The 19,750-nt window shown below is 52.2% G+C and overlaps 1 protein-coding gene across 1 annotated transcript in view; it reads right to left on the reverse strand.

Moving 5' to 3' along the window:
- The window catches only part of LOC141730248 (uncharacterized), a 265,824-nt gene extending 248,280 nt beyond the window's left edge, over positions 1-17,544 (reverse strand). Inside the window, exon 1 of the mRNA XM_074547678.1 lies at positions 17,466-17,544. Within this exon, the coding sequence (XP_074403779.1) occupies positions 17,466-17,544 (79 nt within the window). The remainder of the gene's footprint in view (positions 1-17,465) is intronic.
- Positions 17,545-19,750: the final 2,206 nt, after the last annotated feature.

A 19,750-nucleotide genomic window follows, 5' to 3' on the forward strand; every position in this document is an offset into this window, starting at 1 on the left:
CAGAGGCATCTCTCTTACAATTTTCTTAACCAGATTGTGACATTGTTTTGGCACAGCGAGTTCAGGGCACTGTTGTCTGAACCCAAGAGGGCCCCTTGACTTCTAAAATTCCTTCTAAGACAGGAGACTGGGAGTGGCTGGATCCAATGCCAGCCCCAGAAAATTATCAAAGTTGTAAAAGATTGAACTGGTGGAATTCAACTTTAACACAAAAATTTGTCTCTCAGGGTTAATGACAGAATACCAGATACATTTATATAAATATGTCTCTGGCTTATTCTGATCATGATCACATGGAAAGATCACTAGCACAGTTATTTACTCCACAGTTAAGGAGCTATAACAATTATTAGAATACAGTGGTCTAGGAAACAATTTTGAAGTCAACAGGGCCTTGCTGGAGTTGTTGGAGCCCATTGCAGGCAGAGCCTCCTGCTCCAGCAGGATCTGCCTTTCCTATGCCATGAGCAGGGCAGGTCCCGCTGCAGGAAAAGCCCCAGGCCAGCCCCAGCACAGGGAAGGGCTCGGGCACAAGGGCAGAGTGCCGTGCTGGGAGCTGGGCCAGGGAGAGCCTGAGGCACCAAAGGCACCTTGGCAGCAGCAGCTGCTTGCAGGCCATGGCCAGAAGCCTCCCTTGGCAGCCCGGCCTGGCGGCCACCCCTGCAGAGCTGCTGCCTCAGGGCTCATTCCTGGCTGGGCTCTGAAAAGCCACTTCTGCTCCAGGAGCCTGACTGGGAAGCCGTTGGCCCCAGCACCTTGGGGACAAGATATTAATGACAAAACTCTTCATGGCAGCAGAGACAAGGCAGGGGCAGAGGAAAGGGGAGAGCCAGGCCAAGGGCACCAGGGCTGCCATGGTGATGGCTGTGAGGTCACTGCCCCTGCAGCAGCCTGGCTGCCCTCAGCAGACATTCTGGCCAGAAGCACTGTGAGGGCACCCAGCACATCAGAGAACCCACACTACAGGAATTCTGTCCCTGGGAATGAGACAGTTTCACTGGGTCAGGCTGCACAAATTGTCCTGATCTTGGACAATTCCTGTGATCGGGAATCCACTTCTCTGGAAAAACAGTTGCCATTTTGTGCCACTCTCCTAGCTGTAAAATATTTCCTCCTTCTAACAATTGTAAATCCACCCTTGTTTAGTTTAGAGATATTGACCCTTGTTCTGTCAAGGCAACACGTGGGAGAAAATTCCTTTGACCACTATTTTTCCATTTTCACAGACCTTGGAGAAGACACAAAAGTCTCCCAAGATGGGGTTTGGAGGCCTCATCACAAAACCAGCAAGTACAGGCTGATGGCTCTGAGGTCAGTGGTGTGGAGACGGGGAGAGAACAGGAGTAGCCATGGAGGGATGGAAGGGTGGTTTTAGAGTGGCTGGAACTTTTCTTCATAGTAGGAATGAGCCTGAAGAAGACATAATAGCACCAAGTGCAGTTACAAAGGTCCAGACTAAACACCAGGAGAAAGGAATTTCCCTGGCAGGGGAGGGCTGTGGTGCAGCACGTCCCCAGCAGGAGCCTGGAGCAGCCCAAGGCTTTGTGTGGGCAGGCAGAGACAGGCAGGAGGCAGAGCTGCCAGCACAGGAAGCGGCCAGCCAGGTGGGGCAGCCGGGCGATGCTGACAGCCTGCAGGGACAGAGACACAGGTTTGCTCAGCAGCAGAAACACCTTTCCCTTCCTTGTCCCCACCTGTCATGACTGCCACCAGTGTTCTGCTCTACCTGGAATCTGGGGACATTTTCTCAGTCCTGTCCCTTAGAAAGATCTATTTAAAGTATGAGAAACTTCAGCGTTTCACCCTCTTTTTGAGTCCCGGCGAAGTTCTTTGAGCACATTCAGAGGTGAGGGACTGAGTCTGATGCAAAGCACACCAAAGCCCCAGAGGGTCATTAAAGTCCCTGTGCTGTATCTGTGCTGCTGAGCTGGGCCGGGCTCCTGGCCCAGAGGCAGCTCCTGGCAAGGGCAGCGCTGCAGAGAGACAGCTCTGGCCAGGAGCAGCTCCTGTGCACAGCCCAGCAGGGCTGGGGCACTGCCAGGGCCCCTCAGGGACACCAGCAGGGCACAGACAGAGCTCACAGGGGCTCAGCACTGGCAGGGGCTGTGGGATGTCCCAGAGGGGGCTGTGTCACTGCAGCACCTCTGTGGCTGTGTCATAGAGGCACAGAGCAGCTGTGATGTCAGCAAGGGGCTGTGTGACAGCACAGAGTGGGCTGTGTGAGGCCACAGGTTGGATGGTGATATCACAGAGTTTGTTGAGTGAGGACACTGAGCAGCTACAGCATCATAGAGGGGACTGTGTGACATCACAGAGTGGGCTGTGACATCAAAGCATGGCTGTATGAAATCATAGAGCAAGATGTGACATCAAAATGTGTGCTGTGACATTACAGAGTGGCAGTATGGCATTACAGAGAGGGCTTTGTTACATCACTGAGGGGATTGTGACATCACACAGCTGTCTGTGACATCATAGTGTGCGGCCATAGAACCTTGCCATCATAGAGGGTGGTTCTGTGACATGAGAGAATGGGTTGTGACATCACTGGGTGGTTGTGTAACATCATAGAGCAGCCTGTGACATCACAGAACAAACTGTGACATTGCAGTGTGATTCTTTGACATCACTCACCTTCTGTGACATCCCAGAGCAAGTGTGTAACATCACAGGGGACTGTGTGACATCACACGGGGGCTGTGTGACATCACAGGAGCTGTGTAAGGTCACTGGGGAAGTCACTCTGCCCCGGCCCCCCTCACAGCTCCCCCCAGAGCAGTCCAACCCTGCTCGTGCACAGCAGGTTTCCCCCCTGTCCCCCCCGGTCCCCCCGCCCCCGGCCCCACAGCCTCCCCCAGAGGATGTTCCACGAGATCGACCCCAGAGCCTGACACGGGGACGGGGGGCCGGGGCCCTGGGGGTGTCACAGGGGGACAGGGACCCCCCGGCAGCGTCCCTGCGTCCCCCAGGGCCACAGCCTGGGCCAGGGCTCCTTCACCCTGTTACAAACGAGGCCTTGAGAGCGCTGAAAAAATCCCCAGCAAGGGATCAGCAAAAACCAGATTGAATATTAAGGGGCAGCAGCACAAAGTTCCTTGGCAAGAGTCACTCTGCTCCTGACTGGACACTTCAGGCACACCAGGGAAACAAAGCAACAACAAAACCAAACAAAATCCAGGCAACCGAACCAGAAATGAATCAAGAACTGTCCCTGTGTGTTTGTGTGACACAAGGACATTTAACAGTGCCCAAACTTAACAGAATTGAACTCAGACCTTAACCTTAACTGATACCTTCAACTTCACAATTTAGTAAATAGCACTTAATGGTATTTAATCTAACTTAAAACCTATGACTTAATAATTTAATAGTGATATAAACTTAACAGTACTTTATTTAGCCAATAACTTTGATTAAACATGACAGTTAGCAAAGGAACAACTCTTATCAGCATTTAACTTTGCTTAGGCCTCATGACTTAACCTCACTTACAGGCCTGACTGACCCAGCTATCCAAGGCTCTCAAAACCCTCAGAGAGCAGCATTTCTGCCACATTTTCCCAGCACAGGCACTCCTGTGTGCACACGGACACCAAGAGTCAGTGCAAGGCACCTGTGAGCAATTCCCCTGAGGGCAGGAAATGCTCACTGTGGATCCTTTGGCATCTTCCCAGCAAAGGGCAAAGAGTTGAGCGTGGAGGAGTGGGGGGATCGACCCAGGCTCCGTCGTTGTTTGGGATCCCCAAGTGCAGCAAACAGGAGAGTTCCCGGCTGGGAGAGGCCCCACTCAGAGGGAGTCGCTGGCCCAGGAGAGCTCCAAGGGCTCCTTTTGGAGCGCTGTTTGCAGGGCCCCAAGAGAGGGGCTTCAGTCCCAGCAATGGTTCATCCTGGCCGCACTTGGCACCAACAGCTTTCTTTGGCAGTGTGAGAACAGGGATTTTGTGCCACTGAGAGAACAAAAGCTGTTCCCAGGGCTGCTGCTAAAGGAACCAGGAGCTGGTTGGGCAGCAGCAGTGCCTGGAGCAGACAGTGTTTGTGATGAGCTGCAGAGGAGCTGAGCCCAGGGGTTGTTGGCCAAGGCTGAGGCCCAAGGAGCATTTCTCAGCTGGCAGGGCGGCCTGAGAAGGGGAGGGGAGAATGCAGCAGCAGAGGGCCATGGAACCAAAGGACCATTGTTACACTGTGGGGCCCTGTGACACCAAGGGACCAGTGTAACACTGTGGGGCCTCATGGAATCATGGAGAGCACTGTGACATTGCTGGGCCTCATAGAACCAAGGGGAGTGTAATGACACTGTGCGGCTCCATGGAATGTAGGGATCATTGTGACACTGAGAGGCCCCATCAAACGAAGGGACCATTGTGACACTGCGGAGCTTCATGGAACCATGGAGACCATTGTGAAACTTTGGGGTGTCATGAGACGAAGGGGCCATTTGTGACACTGTGAGATGCCATGGAGCTAAAGGTCCATTGTGACATTGCAGGACCTCATGGAATCATGGAGACATTGTGACAGTATGAGGCCCCATGGAACCAGTGAGACCATTGTGACCCTGGAGGTCCCTACAGAACCAAGAGGACCATTGTGATGCTGTGAGGCCTTGTGAGACCAAGAGGCCTTTGTGGCACTGCAGGGCTGCATGGAACCAACCATTGTGACACAGCAGGGCCTCGTGTCTTTAGTGGTCCATTGTGAAACTGTGGAGCCAAAGGAGACCATTGTGACACTTCTGGGCTGCATGGAACCAAAGCTCCAGGGTGACAGAAAGGGGCCTCCTGTCATCAATGGTCTATTGTGACGCTGTGGAGCCAAAAGAGACCATTGTGACACAGCAAACCCCCAGGGTCCAAAGGTCCACTGTGATATTGACGAGCTTATGGAACAGAGGAGTGATGTGACATTTTGGGGCCTGTGGAACAATGGAGACCATTGTGACACTGCAAGGCCTCATGGAATTGCTGGGACCATTGTGACACTCTGGGACCCCATTGAACCTGGGAGCCTTTGTGACACTGCTGGACCCCATGGAATCAAAGCACCATTGTGACGCTGCGGGGCCCCATGGAACCAAGGGGACCATGGTGATACTGCAAGGCCTCATAAAAGCAAGGGAACATGAAACAGATCTGGCTGGTTTGGCCTCTTGTTGGCTGCCTGACTGGTCCAGACGACCTTGGCATGTTGAGGGTCTCTTCTCATCTGCTGCTGAAACACTGGGGCTCTGTCCTTTCCTTCCCAATGGAAAAGAATTGTCCTTCTCCTTCAGGCACCCATAGCCAGAACTGGGATTTCACCTCCAAATTTCCTTATATACAGAGATTGTTCCCATAGGAATATTGCCAGGACAAGTCTGGCTGGCAATGGTTTCACAAGAATCACCTCTCATCTGTCCCCAAAACCCTGGGTTAGGCTCTGTGTTCTTCTTCCTACGGGAAAGAACTGTCCTGCTTCTCCAGGTGCCCATGGTTGATATTGGATTCCACCTCAAAAACTCCCTATATCCAAAGACTGGTCCCAGACAAAATCTGCAATTCCTGACAAGTCTGCCAGGCCTTGGCCTAGTGAGGCTCTCCAAACACTGGGGCTCTGTGCTTTCCTTCCTATGGAAAAGAACTGTCCTCCTCATCCAGGTGCCCATGGCCAGAATTGGGGTTTCACCTCCAACATTCCCTATTGCGACAGTCTCAAGGAGATTGTTGGCTCAAAACATTTTGTGTGTGGGGGAGGAAGGGGAAGGGCCAGCCTTGCCCTGCCCTGGAACCCCAATCCCCCCAGAGCCTCTATCTCAGCCCAGCAGTGGCTGCCAGTCCCTGGCACAGCACAGGCAATGCTCCACAGCCACCTCTGCAGCCCCCAGCCCAGCTCCTGAGGGACCAAATGACCCCAAGGCCCATCTGGGGGAGGGCCCAGCAAGACCAAGCGTTTTTGAAGGCTGACCACAAGGCATGCACACATCTTGACCCTAACTCCTCTTGGAATTTCCATCTGAACAGTGCTGGAATCCAGGAGTTGGTAGCTCTGTGTGTGCTTCTCTGTATCTTTTTTGCCTCTCTCTCTTTCTGTCCTTTTCTTCTATTTCGGTCCTTTTGCAAATTTGAGTAAGGTAAAATTCAAACAGCTTAGTGTTGTGACGTTGAATGGGCCAAGTCAATGCTTTGAGAAGTGTTTTTTGTTGATTGAATGTCATATTAAATCCTTTGCCAAAGTTTCTCTGATTTTCTAAAATTACCAGCAAAGGTTGTTTTGTGTTTTGACCTCCTGAGGATCTCTTGTTGGGATTTTTCCAGGAAGTCCAACTCAGAGGACACAAACAATTGTATTTCCTTTTAAATATCTCATTGACAGAGTTTTCTACTGGATGGAAGTCAGGGCTTGTGTGTCCTGCTTGGCCCAGCTCAGGCAGGGCTTTCCCAGCCACATTCCATACTCCATTTCCCAGCTGGAGCCGCTGGTGCCTGTGAGTTGTGCTGCCCCAGCCCCAGGGACGCTCTCCTTGTCTGCCCATTCCCCCACAGTCTCTGGGCAGGGATGGCCTCAGTGGGGGCTGCTGACACCCTCAGCAACTTGGAGGCTGCTACTGAATTTTCCTGCTTGTTCAGCCTTCAGTGCAGGAATTCAGTGTCCTGGGCTCATTAACATTCAGAACAACTGAACAAGCCAAGCCTCTGGGAACAATTTGATTTTAATTTTCAAATCTTTTGTGGTTAATTCAACAGATCTCGGTAGTATATAAAAAGTGTATGCATTATATTTAAAAAGACAGTGAGAAAATATTTTTTACGTCCTGTTTAGTTTTTTTTCCCTGTTAATACATCGATATGCGCAATCTCCAATTGTCACTGAATCCAAGTACCTCCTCATGCAGTTTGAGCAGATATGAACATCAAGACCCTTCATGGCTGACAATCAGTCAGAGTCTGTCCCTACACCACTCCACCATTTTCCCCATCCAAGCCCTGGCACTCAGAGCAGCCTTGTGCAAATCTGAGCTCCCTCCAGCCCAGGCTGCACATGCAGCTTTCAGCTACTTGGCTCCAACTCCCACCTGCTTTCCTTGGAGAAGGAGCTGCCCGAGGCACAGAGGGATGCTCATTTCTTGTCAGCCAACAAAGCCAAGGCAAGTCACAGCTCCATCAAATGCAAAAGTCATTCCTTTGCTGGGTATTAAATCCACATTCTACAGCAGACAGCCTGAGAGCAATGGCAAACACTTTCTGTGCCCAGCACAGATTCTGATGTCCCCCCAAAACCCTCCCTGCCCTAATTCTGCCCAGATTTGCTCTTTGCACACACGAGTCACAGGCTGAAGTCAGGAGTTCCCTCCATGCCCAGTGGGAGGAAAAGAGAGAAAGGGGATGAAGAGCTCTCCTGCGCAGAGCCAAGGTCCAAGTGCCCCTGCAGTGGGAACCACAACTCATCAGGTTTGTGTCCTTTGGGCTTAGGGACTGGTGACACTCAGAGGCACAGAAAGGTTTCTTGCCAACAAACACAAGTTGATAATTTGGACAGTTTAACAACCATCACAGCCCTTTCCTCAGCTCTCTATGATATTCCAGCAGCATCTGACATGTCCCCCATCCCCCAGGGATTTCTGTACAGGAACTCTTTTAGACAAAGACATAAGGTAATTCTGTGATAGATGAAAACACAATTAAAATGATATTTATTATATATTTATTTGAACTTCAGAAATATTGGGCAATTTCTTCCAGCTCAAAGCATGAAGCCAGTCAGTTGAGAGGCCCTTGAATGACCAGAGACCATCTAGAGGAGGAAATCAGAGAGCAGTAGAAGTACATAGATCCACCTGCTGTAAAGGAAGAGATGTCCTTAGACATGGCCATTTCAACAGAAGAGCTGAAAACACCTGAAGGAAAATGGAGAGGAAGTAATAAACAAAATATTGGTCACACCAGTAGAAGGCAAGATCAGTATTTTTCCTCTGGCCATCTGTACACCTCCAGGAAATTCCTGTTCCTGATGGGAAAACTGTGCCATTTCTTAACAGTACTCAAATGACCCAGATAATAAAGATTTGCTTGTATATTATGAAACTAACAGGAAATAAAAGCTGTGTCCCTGTCCAGGCTGAGATCAGTTATGTACCCATGAACAGCCAGTGCCACTTGTGCCCTGAGGGGCCCGGCTGGGATTGGATGACTCAGAGAGCACTTGAGGGAGAACAGAGCACCTTGCGAGCTGCAGGTCCCTGACAGCCCTGCAGGGCTCCTGTCCCATCAACATCTGCTCTGTTCCAGTCTGAAACAGGGCCCAGCATGATGCCGGGATCATCAGAGAGCTGAGGCGTGTGCTGGAATTCAATGCCCTCCCCATCCCTCAGCAGCCCTGTGTTTGCCTCCTGCAGCCTTGGTCTCCAGCACAGCCATGGAGGCTCTTTGGGCTCTGGACGGTTGCTGCAGCCCCCAAAGGCAGCTGAGCTCTGCCTTTGGCACAGTCAGGCCTGGCCAGCACAGGCCATGCTCAGCAATTGCTTGCGTGTGCCTGGCCTTGCTGTCAGCCCCGGCAGCGGCTGCGTGGCCCTTTGTGGCCCTGTGCTGGCCCAGCCATGGTGGCCCAGCCCCTGTGCAGGCCCAGCCCAGGCCAGGAGCATTGCGGCTGGGAATGGCCCCTGTGCCGTGGTGCCCACAGCAGCCTTGGGGCTCTGTGCCCCATGGCCTCCCTGCTGGGCAGCCTCTGCCAACTCCTGCAGAGCCCGTGGCACCTGTGGGGCTGCACAGACAGCCCTGCCCTGGGCTCTGCCGGCCTCTCGGCCAGCAGAGAGGCAGCCAGGGCTGGCCATGGCCGGGAACAGCCCTGAGCCCTGCAGGAGGATGGAGCTGGGCCACAGCCAAACTCAGACCAGGCCAAAGCTGGGCTTAACAGCCACGGCTGCCAATGCTTGGGCTCAGAGGCTGGCGCTGACAAATATCCTGGGGCCCCTCCCTGCTCTGTCCATGCCCCCAAGGGCACAGAGCAGCCTCCTCTCTGGGCCACTTGCCTGTTTTCAATGCCTTGCACAGGCGCTGGCCCTGCCCCACAAGGCCTGGCCTGAGTCCTGCCCCTGCACGCTCAGCCAGGCTGAGATGGACACTGATGGTTTCTGGGTCAGGTTCTCTGAGCCCAGCCCAGCTCCCTGCAAGCTCTGCCAGCTGCGCTGAGCTCTGGGCAGCACCAAGGGCCTCTCCCCAGCCCAGCTCAGCCAGCTCTGGCCCCACAGCTCTGCTCAGGCCAGGCTGCTCTGGGCACTGCCCCACGGCCTCAGCCCCTGGCAAGGGCACAACAGCAGCTGCAGCTGCCACAGGACTCAGCCCCAGCCATGAGGGAAGGTGCTGGGCCAAGGCCAAAGGAGGCTCCCTGGCTGCCCTACTGCCCTCAGGCTGAGGTACTGAGAGCTCTGCAGCCCCTGCTGCCATCCCATCTGCCCATGGCAGCACAAGAGCCGCGGCCTTGGGGCCCTCAAGAGCTGCTCCTGCTCCAGGCCCAGGGCCCATCCCAGAGCTGGGGAAGCCACAAAGCTGTGCCCATTTCTGTTCATTGCTGCTCTGATGGGGATGGATCCTCAGCCACTTGGAGGTTGCTGATGAAATTTCCTCCTCCAGAGGCCTCTTCTTTCTTGAGCTACTCAGTTGAGGAATTCAGTGAAAAAGGCTATTAAACATTTGTTTAAAACATTTAAACAAGAAAAATCCCTGGGAAAATTTGAAGTTTTCAATTGTTCTGTGGTTAATTACTCAGATTTCAGAAGTGTATTTTAAGTGAATACGGTACATTGAAAACTAAGCAGAGAGAACTGGTTTTGTCCAGTTTTCTTTTCTTGTTTATAGATTGGTATCAGCAATGTCCAATTGATATTGACCCCTAATCCCTTCAAATGCAGTCTGAATAGATATGAAAATAAAGACCCTTCATGGCTGACAATCAATCACACTTTGTTCCTACCCACTTTCCCTGTGATCCATGTTGGGAAGACGCTGGGCTGGTTATTCTTTTGTTTTGGCCCTAATTTTCTTTGGATTCATCTTCATCCCTTTAAAACAGAGAAAATTGGGGTAAAAATCAATAAATTCATCAAAGGCATCTAAAGCCTCACTTTTTACTTGTGTTTCAGGGGATTCTGGGATTCAGGGAGATAATTGGGAGAATTTGGGGGTTTTGGGGGTATTTGGTGTACTTGTTTCCCTTTCTTGTCACTGAAAGAGGCAAGAGGGTTCAATCTGTCACCTCAATACCACTGAAAACTACTCAAAACCACCCCAAAATTCCTCAATTCCACAGCTCTTTGGTGTGGAATGGGGTTGGAAGGGGATTGAGCAAAGTGGTCTTCAAATCAGGAGAGTTGAGATGGGCATTAGATGGGGCAGATGGGTGGAATGGGGTTTGGGAGGTGGGAAATTGGGGAACATATGGCTTGGGAAGGGGGTCTTGATGTCCAGGAGTGGTGGGATGAGTTGGGGTTGGGATTGGGGAGGTGGGTTGGGGTCTGGAATGAGACAGCCAAAGTTTGGGGATGATGAAGGGAGGGGGAACCCATTACTGAGTGAGTTTTTGAATAATCCACATTCCTGAAGAGATTTTGAGGTCTCTCATGTTTCTGAGGCAGTTTTGGGGCACTCCCCAGCTCTTGGGGGTTTCCTGAGAGCAGCTCCATGGACCCCCATTGCCAGGGGTGGTTGCCTTGGGCACGAGCTCAGAGCTGTAGCCAGAGTCTGTTGCCTTGGTGCTGGAGAGCAGAGAAATGATGAACAGCCCCAGACATCTCCAGTGTGTGTTTGGGGGCAGGGAGAGTTCTGCATAGGTGGGGTGGTCACTGCCCCACCCCAGCCACTGCAGCCTCTGGTGCAGCCCCAAAGTGGCTGCCAAGCCCCTGGCATCCCAAAAACCCCACCTGGGAGAGGGACCAGAGCAGGTCTGGCTGTGACATGGGTGTGACACTGACACATCCCATGGCCCTGGAGCTCACAGCAGCTGAGATCCAAGACTGACTGTGAATCTCTGTCAAGTGATTTACTGTAATTCAATGCTGTTTAAGATTTCCCAAGTACATCATTCTCTGAAGTTTGCAACTAAAAGTTTGTTCTCCACCCTCCTGAGCAGTTTGTTGTTTTCTCCCCCTGGCCATGTGTCCTGCAGGCTGTGCCCCCTGGGCGTGCTGCTCCTCTGCCCTGGCCGGCTGCACTCGCCCATCTCGCTGTGCCCCAGCATTTCTCACCCAGTGTTTCTGTGCCCTCCCTGGGCTCCCTGCACCCAGCGCTGCCGGCTCCTGGCACACAGAGCCAGGGCAGGAGCCCACCCTGCCAAGGGGCTCTGGAGCAGGGCGGGGGCTGCGATGGCTTCTGAGCTCAGCAGCTGCTCCTGGCATGGTTCCATGGAGACTGAGCACAGCAATGCTGCTGAGCATTGTCCCTGCTGAGGGTCACACGCTGCCGGGGCACATTCCCTGCCTGCAGGATTGCTGAGCATTGTCCCTGCTGAAGGTCACACACTGCCGGGTCACATTCCCTGCCTGCAGGATTCGTGCCCGACCCAAGCACTGCACTGATGGATCCAGCGTTGCTTTCCAACAAAAACAGGGGAAGGCAAACTGTGTGCAGCTCATGGTATTTTAGAGTGTCTAAAACTCACTAAGTCAGCGATCTCAGAGGTGAGACCCATTTGGAATTAACTGGATGAGAAAGTAGTGCAAGATGGAAAAGGGAGCATAGAAATAAATTGAGGAAAATATTTTGGATTGTTTCTTTCAATTTTCATTTCAAGCTGTTTTAGTTTTCCAGGAATCTTCTCTGCAATCCTGTCTGCTCTTTTCAAGAACCTTACTTGGAGAATGAAGTCGAGCTCCTGTCACAAGATGTGCCACCCCCTGCGGCTTCTCTTGGCTTTCCACACTGTGCATGCAGCAGTACCCTTGCAGCAAAGCAGGACAAAGGTTTTGAGGACCTCATAACTTGTCCTTTCTTTGGAATGGGAAGTTTTGCCATGGGTAAGGTTTTCATTGTTACTGTTCTAGGCTAAGAAAACAGGAGGTGGTACCAGGAATTGTTAGGGAATACGAGCCTGGCTGAATGCAGAGAAAGAATCTCCAGGGCCTGCAGCTACAGGTGGAGAGTTGTGTGATAATCATTCCAACCTGTCAGTGGAAATCTTGAAAATTATCTGGAATGTGAAAATGGTTTTGTGACAGAGGGTGTTTGTTTCTGAGTTCAGTGGGGATGATTTCACATCTGGTGCTTGGTGCATAAATCAAGAGCACAATCAGTTCATGATAAGCACCAGAACAAACTGGACCTCTCAGAGTAGCTGACTAAAAGAATCTGAAAAGGAGAAATGCAGAGAATGACTTGGTGAACCTTGCCTGGAAGAAGGGTGATTTTTTTCTAATAACTACTAATCCATTTTGGCTTTTGGCTTTCTTAGTAAGACCATTTGCATCCCAGATTACCCAGGAAGTGCGAAGCGTGAGCTTGTGGAAGTGCCTGAAAGATGCCCTGCTCCTCTGCAGGGACACTCAGGCTGGAACAGGAGCCCAAGCCCTGTCTGGGGAAGCCTCCTCCAAGCTGGAATTTGTGCCGTGCTGGGAGAGGAGGAGGAGGGGGAGAAGGCTGGCGCTGTGTGGCAGGAGCAGGAGGTTTGGGCCGCAGGACATTCCGTCTGCGTCGCTGCCCCGCAATGGGCGGCCGTGCCCGGGGCTCTGGGCCTGGCCCCACGTGCGCTGAGCTCCCTGGGCTGGACTCAGGTTAACGCTGGGACTGGGCAGAGCCTGGGCTCAAAGTGGGGGCAGCAGCAGTGCAAAACACCTCTGGGCACCTGTGTTTCCTGCTGCTGGGAAGGAGTAATGAAGTGAGTCGACAAGTTCTGGTTTCTGTTTCTCCTGGTGGATTTTTTAATTTAATTCCACACTATGGAGTCAATTTCTGTGATGGCCTCTGTCAGTTTATTCTATTTCAACAGCTTCAGCAACAGGGCTTTGTTTGAATGCTGCAAATGTGGCCTGTGCAGCTTTAATTCCCCTCACCTTAGTACTCAGAGGCTGGTGGGCATTCCAGTATCTGCTGATCTTTATGCCTGCAACAAAAATACTAACTTCACTGTCCTGAAAGCACCACGGATACCACCAACTGAAAGAGGCACTTGCAGTTTTATGGATAAAATTCAAGTGGCAAGCACAAGAGGGCCAAGACCAGCCATGATCTGCAATTCCCAAGGCAAAGGCACCAGCAGCCTCCTGCTGTCACCTCAGGGTGAGTCAAACAGAGCTGGAAACAGTGCTGGAACCCGATCCTTTCTTCCTCTGAGGGCCGGCTCAGGGCAGCACAGGCGGGCCCTGAGCAGTCAGGGCTGTGTGTGGGTGCTGGTTGCTCTGCTCCAGAATTGAGCTGGAAAAAGCCCTTGGGAGCCGAGGCAGGAGCAGGCAGGAAGGGGCCGGCGCTGCTGCTGCTCCTGGCTGGGAGCCCTGGCTGGGCCGGGCCGGCGCCCCCTGCGCTGCGGCTGCTGCTGCTGCCAGAGCCGGGCGGGACTCGGGGACAGGGAATGGACACGGGGGGACAGCAAAGGCCTGGCGGCTGCAGGGATGGTGGCGCTCGGGCCAGCGCCAGCACAGAGCTTCAACCCGCAATGAACACCGAGGGAAACGCTGGGGAACGGCTCCATTTCAGCTTTCTTTACCTGTTGCTGTAATGAAGGGACTGAAATGAAAGGAGAACAAGTAGGGCTCAACCTCTTCTCCTGCCTTGGGTGGAGTCCCAGGCCTGAGGCTGTGAGGGGATGTGAGGGGTCATGAGGGGCTGTCAGGGGCCATCAGTCATGAGGTGCCATGAAGGGCCTTGAGAGGGCATGATGGGCCATGGGGAACTCAGAGAGGCCTTAAGGGTCTGTGAAGGGCTGTGGGAAGCCAGGCACCTTATGGAACCAAGGGTCCATCATGTCCCAGCAGGGCCTTGTGGAATGAAAGGGACCATGGTGACACTATGGAACCTCATGGTATCACAGGTCCATTTTTACACAGCAGCCACAGCAGGGCTGCAGAACCAAGGAGATCATTGTGACACTGCACAACTGTACAAACCTGTGAGCCTATCAGGGAAAAAGCAGCAGAAATGCCCTGGAGATACACACCGCAGGCTCTGGGCATTCCTCAAAGCCCAGGGTAAGTAAAAAAGCTTCCCCACGGTGCTCTGCAGCACTATGTTAATTTGTCCCAGTTCTGTTCTCGCTATTGGACCGTTGGCCTTTCCTACTCCTTTTACACTTACAGGTTCATGTTCTGGTGAGTTCTCCCTTCCCTGTCTTCTCATTGGTGTGTAACACTGTCCATCTACCCTGGCATTTCCCATTGGTCCCTTCCCTGTGTGCCACCCCTGAGCCCTCAGAGCATTGGATCCCTGGTGCTCTCCTCTGCACCCTCTTTCCCTCTATTTCTACCCTGGACTCTCCTTTGTCTTTGTCTTTGGCCCCTGGACGCTTTTGGTGTTGCTCTACAATGAAGCACGTTGGAACTCCATGCCTGGACTCTCCCTTGTCTTCACTGCTGAGCTGCTGCATGTCCTGGTTTAGGGCAAATTTGTTAAAGAATCTGCAAAGGAGGGCCCCTCCAGAAAGCAAAACCCACATGGCCCCTCCCCCCCAACTGGTTCGGGAAAAAATTCCTTGGAGAGAGGTGGAAAGAACCTGTTTATTTGACTGGCCCAGCACCCCCCAGCACACAAAATGAACAATACCCGATGACACCGCTTTGAGAAAGATGGCAAAATCAGAAAGTCTCTTTCGGGGGGTGGTTGCTCTGTTCTCAGTCCCTCCGGCGCTGGGCCAGCTGCTGCAGCCGAACCTTCGGTGTTCCCGGGTCCCAGTCCGGAGCAGGTTCAAGATGCTCACAGAAACAGGAGAGGAGAAACAGTCCAGGAAGCAATGTGGACTGTTTAGCTAAACTAGCTAATGGGCAGAGGTGAAAGCAGAGCAGAAGCAAGAGCAGAAAAGGAGAGCAAGTAAAAGCAGCAAGCTGAAGCTGGAAGTGAAAAAACAGCCTCATGTACCGCTTGTCTCTGTGTCCCTGATAAGAGAAACCCAAACAAAACTTCCACTCTTCAGAGTTGGTCTTAAAGGCACAGAACAGATGAATGGGGATATACAAGCATCATAACGTCACCCCAGGACACTGCATATGTGTGTCTGTGTGTCTCTGTGTCTCTGTGTCTCTGTGTTTGTGTGTGTGTGTGTCTGTGTGTGTGTGTGTCTGTGTGTGTGTGTGTGTGTGTATGTATGTCTGTGTGTGTGTACGTGTCTGTGTGTACGTCTCTGTGTGTCTGTGTGTCTGCTGTCTGTCTGTGCTGGTGCTCTCATGGCTCCTGCCTGTTGGCACAAGTTTGTGTTCACCACCACCATGGACCACAACAATAACTCCTTTTCTTCATTTACTCTGTGGTGTAAATGAACCATCCTGTCTAATAATGATCAGAATCAATCAGAGCTGTATTTATATAAATTTATCTGGTATTCCATCATTAATCCTGTGGGACAAATTGGGTTAAAGTTGAATTCCACCTGTCCAATCTTTTACAGCTTTGACAAAATCTGGGGCTGAGATTGGATACAGCCACTCCCACTCTCCTCTCTTAGAAGGAATTTTAGAAGTCTAGGGGTCCTGCAGGGGTTTGAGGAACCATGGTGGCTGTTGAGAGCCATTTCTCCACCTCACCTCTAAGCAGGATTTTCTCCAATAAGAAATAAAGCTTTTGCCTGAAGCTCCCACTGTGCCCATGACAGAAAACCCTGTGAGTGGCTGGGACATCCCGGCTCTTTAGCAGCCTGGGGACTCCTGGGATGTCACCGTGGAGCCCCCGTGAGTGCCTGTGACAGATCGGTGCCTTTGCAGCCCAAGGTGCCCTGGGATGTCACCACGGAATGGCTGTGACTGCCTCTGACCACAGGGCTCTTTACCATCCCCAGAAAGCCCTGGGAGGTGTCCGTGGAGCCCCTGTCTGTGCCTGTGACATTCCAGCTCTGGAACAGGATAGAGACTCTTGGAAAGTTCCCATGGAACACCTCTGAGGGCCTGTGACAAATCTGATCCTTAGCAGGCAACCATCACCAGCCTCCTGTTGTTCTGTTCAGTTTCCACAGTGACCATTACCAGCCCCCCTGTTGCTATGGTCAGTTTCCATAGCAACCATCCCCAGCCCCCTGTTGCTATGGTCAGTCCCTTGGCAGCTGCATTGAGACCCCATGGTGGTTGCCATGGACACCAGCTCAGGCCTGCAGCCAGACCCAGTTGCCATGGCAACCATTGGCAGCCCCATCCCCAGGCTCATGGGATCCCAGAACCACAGAATTGGCTGAGCTGGGAGGGACCCATCAGGATCCTCCAGTCCAACTGCTGGCCCTGCACAGCACACCCCAACAATGCCAGCCTGGGCCTGGCAGCGCTGTCCAAACGCTGCTGCAGCTCAGAGAGCCCTGGAGCTGGGACCCTTCCCTGGGGAACCTGGGCAGGGCCCCAGCAGCCTCTGGGCAAACACCTTTTCCTGACATCCAACCTGAGCCTGCCCCGACTCAGCTGCAGCCGTTCCCTCCACTCCTGTCCCTGGGCACCAGAGGGAAGAGGTTCCCACAGCCCCAGCCAGAGACCCGCTCCCAAGGCTGTTGCCATGGCCACCAGGGCTGGGACCAGCTGGGATGCTCGGTTTCCACGGGCTGGGGCTCAGAAATGGGATTCCCCAATCTCCTTCCCCCCCTAAAATGACACTGCCCTCGCTGCCCTCCCGCCTCCCATGGAAAGCACAAAAGGCAAAGATCCTGGGCTGGGATAAGAACAATTTTTTGGGAACAGCAACGAGATAAGGAACAAATGGAACAGAAACAATATTGATAAGAGAAGGAATAAATAAAACTTTGACAGGGAAAACTAGGACCACAACTCACTGGGTCTGACTGGCCACAATTTCCCCTGCCTGGAAAGGACACACTTCTCCAGAGAGAGAGAGGAGAGAGAGAGAGAGTCCCTTTCCTGCCCCTGGCAGTGACCTGAGATGGGAATGAATGTAATGACAGGGCCATGGGCAGACCCTCATATTTTCATTCATGTCATTGGGAGGGGCAGGAAAAGGGACAACTGTCTTCCCAGCATGGATCACAGGGAAAATGGATCACCAGGGCTCTTCCCAACATGTGACTTCCAATGAGGAAAGAAGCCGGAGCTAGGCATGAAGCTCTTCCTGCAGTTGGAGCACTCGCAGAACTTCCCTTACTGGTAACTCCATTGGTGTCTGGTCAAGTCTGAGCTCATGGATAAGCTCTTCCCATGATGTGGGGCACTCGTAGGGTCTCTACCCAGTATGGATGTGCCAGTGGATGATAAAGGTGCATTTTTTCTTGAAGCCCTTCCCACAGTTAGGGCAGTGGAAGGGCCTCTCACCAGTGTAATTCCGCTCATGCAGGCAGAGATTTGGGCTGGTTTGGGAGGGACCTCTTCCTACAGGTGGGACACTCATAGGGCCTCTCCCCGGTGTGGATGTGCTGGTGGGTGATGAGGGAGGATTTTTTCTTGAAGCCCATCCCGCACTCAGGGCAGCGGAAGGGCGTCTCCACTGTGTGATTTCACTGGTGGCAGAGGAGATGGGAACTGGTCTGAAACCTCTTCTGATACTCAGGAAACTCGTAGGGCCTCTCCTGAGCGTGCATGCGTTGATGGTTGATGAGCTGGGAGCTCTGCAGCTGAAGCCCTTCCCACACTCCCCACACTTGTGGGGCCATTCCCCAGTGTGGATCATCTGGTGGCTGATCAGGGTGCTGCTCTGCCTGGAGCTCTTCCCACACTCCAAGCACTTGTGGGGCTGCTGCCCATCATGAATCTACTCATCGACCACCAGCTCTGAGCTCAGGCTGAAGCTCTGTCCACCTTCCTGGAACAGGGTGGATGTTTCCTCGTCAGAGCACCCTGGGCTTGGTTTGCAACCCCTCCTCCTGTAGGATCTCTGGGGATTTTCTTCCCCGTTGGATTCCTGTGCCGTGGAGTCAGTCATAACAGCCTCTTCCTCCAGGTTTTTCCACGGGGATTTTTCCTCCCTGGTCTCCATCCTCAGCTTCTTGTTGGGCAGGGAAGGACAAGGAGAGGATGGGATTTGCCTCCAAGCCAGAGGGAAGAGGAAGGAAATCCCGCCAGTGCATCTCTGGAAGGATGGGATTGGCAGCAGGGTTGTCCTGCAGCCAGGGGCTATGCTGGGCTGGGAGATGGAGCGGGAGAGAGGGGGAAAGGGGCACTGACTTCCTCCTCACCTGCCTGGGTGTCCTGGGGCATCTTCATCTTCCTCACAGCCTCCTCTTCCATCTGGCAAATGTTTCGGAATGGGAAATCCTGTTTTCAGCAGAAAACAACAGATGAGCACATTGGTTTTTGTGCTGGTTTGAAGGCAAACCTGGGGAAGAGTCTAAGCCAGAATCACAATTTAATAAGAAAATGAAGATCAAGGCAATGATAGAGAAAAACTGCCCTAAACTGACACCCTGTTGGTCAGGGTGGTGGCTGCAGTCCCATTAAATGGTGGCTGCAGTCCTGTTGGAGTGATCAACGTGATTCTGTTGAAGCTCAGATCCTGTAGAAGGGTCTGGTCTTCCTCTGAAGGTCCAGTGGTGGTTATGGAGCTCTTGTCCTCTGGGAGTCCAGTAGGGAAGCTGCTCCTGGAGTTTCGTACCTCAGCTTATATCCAGGTAGGAATGCTTGGATCCTACCCCTGGGCAGAGCATCCCACAATGGGATGATGGAATTTTATCAGTTCTGCAGAGACACACAATGGCCTATTCACAGAAGATATCTCCCCTGGAGGGCATTATCAGGGCTGAGTAATAGAGGAGATAAAGAACACTGCCCCACCTGTTTATAGCAGTTTATGGAGATGGTGATTGAAAACATACATTTGGTTACATCTTGCACTGCAGTCTGAAACAGTGGGGTAATCCCTGCTCAGGGGGTGAACACCACCCCCCTTACCCAAACTGGCTCAGGTGTAAAACCCCCATCCTGGGAAGGCCACACACACAGGGGACAATGTCACACTTGCCCTGCTCCAGGGGAGGTCTCTGTCCCTGTCTCTCCCTTGCTCTCCCCCTTTTCTCTTTCTTTCCCTCTCTCTCTCTACCTCACATTTACTGTTCAATAAAATCCACTTTAAATTTGGTCTCATTAGCACCTTAATTGGGGCAGAGGCATCTCTCTTACAATTTTCTTAACCAGATTGTGACATTGTTTTGGCACAGTGAGTTCAGGGCATGTTTGTCTGACCCCAAGTGCTTTTGGCAACATCATGGTTTGCTCGTCTGAGGAGGTTGTGGTTCTTTCTGGAGGAACTCTTGGAAACTTGTATGCAGCTTCCTCTGAGCAACTTATGGGAGAACTGATGAAGAAAATGGCTGTTGTGGGTGGCCAGTGAAAAAGTAAATATTTTATTGTCCTTCCTTGAAAAGTTTGTTAAAATCACTGGAGGAGAGGGAGCAAATGTTACCAGCTAGACTGACAAGGTTCATTCTCCCCACGATGAAGAACACAAGGCTGCTGAAAGTCCCACAAGAAGCCCAGCTGAAGTAGCAAAATTCCCAAATAACTCCTGAATTCCCAGGCTTGGTTTCTTTGCCAAATGTGAGAATTATTTTTCTCTTCACCCCTGTCACCTTTGTGATAGCTACGCAGAGTTTCCCCTTCGTTTTAATAATCTGTATTGGGCCAAATTTCCACTTTTCTTTAATCGGAACGTGTCAGCAGCTGAGC

Source organism: Zonotrichia albicollis, chromosome 9 (assembly GCF_047830755.1).
Source record: "Zonotrichia albicollis isolate bZonAlb1 chromosome 9, bZonAlb1.hap1, whole genome shotgun sequence".
In the NCBI taxonomy this organism is placed as follows: Eukaryota; Metazoa; Chordata; class Aves; order Passeriformes; family Passerellidae; genus Zonotrichia; species Zonotrichia albicollis.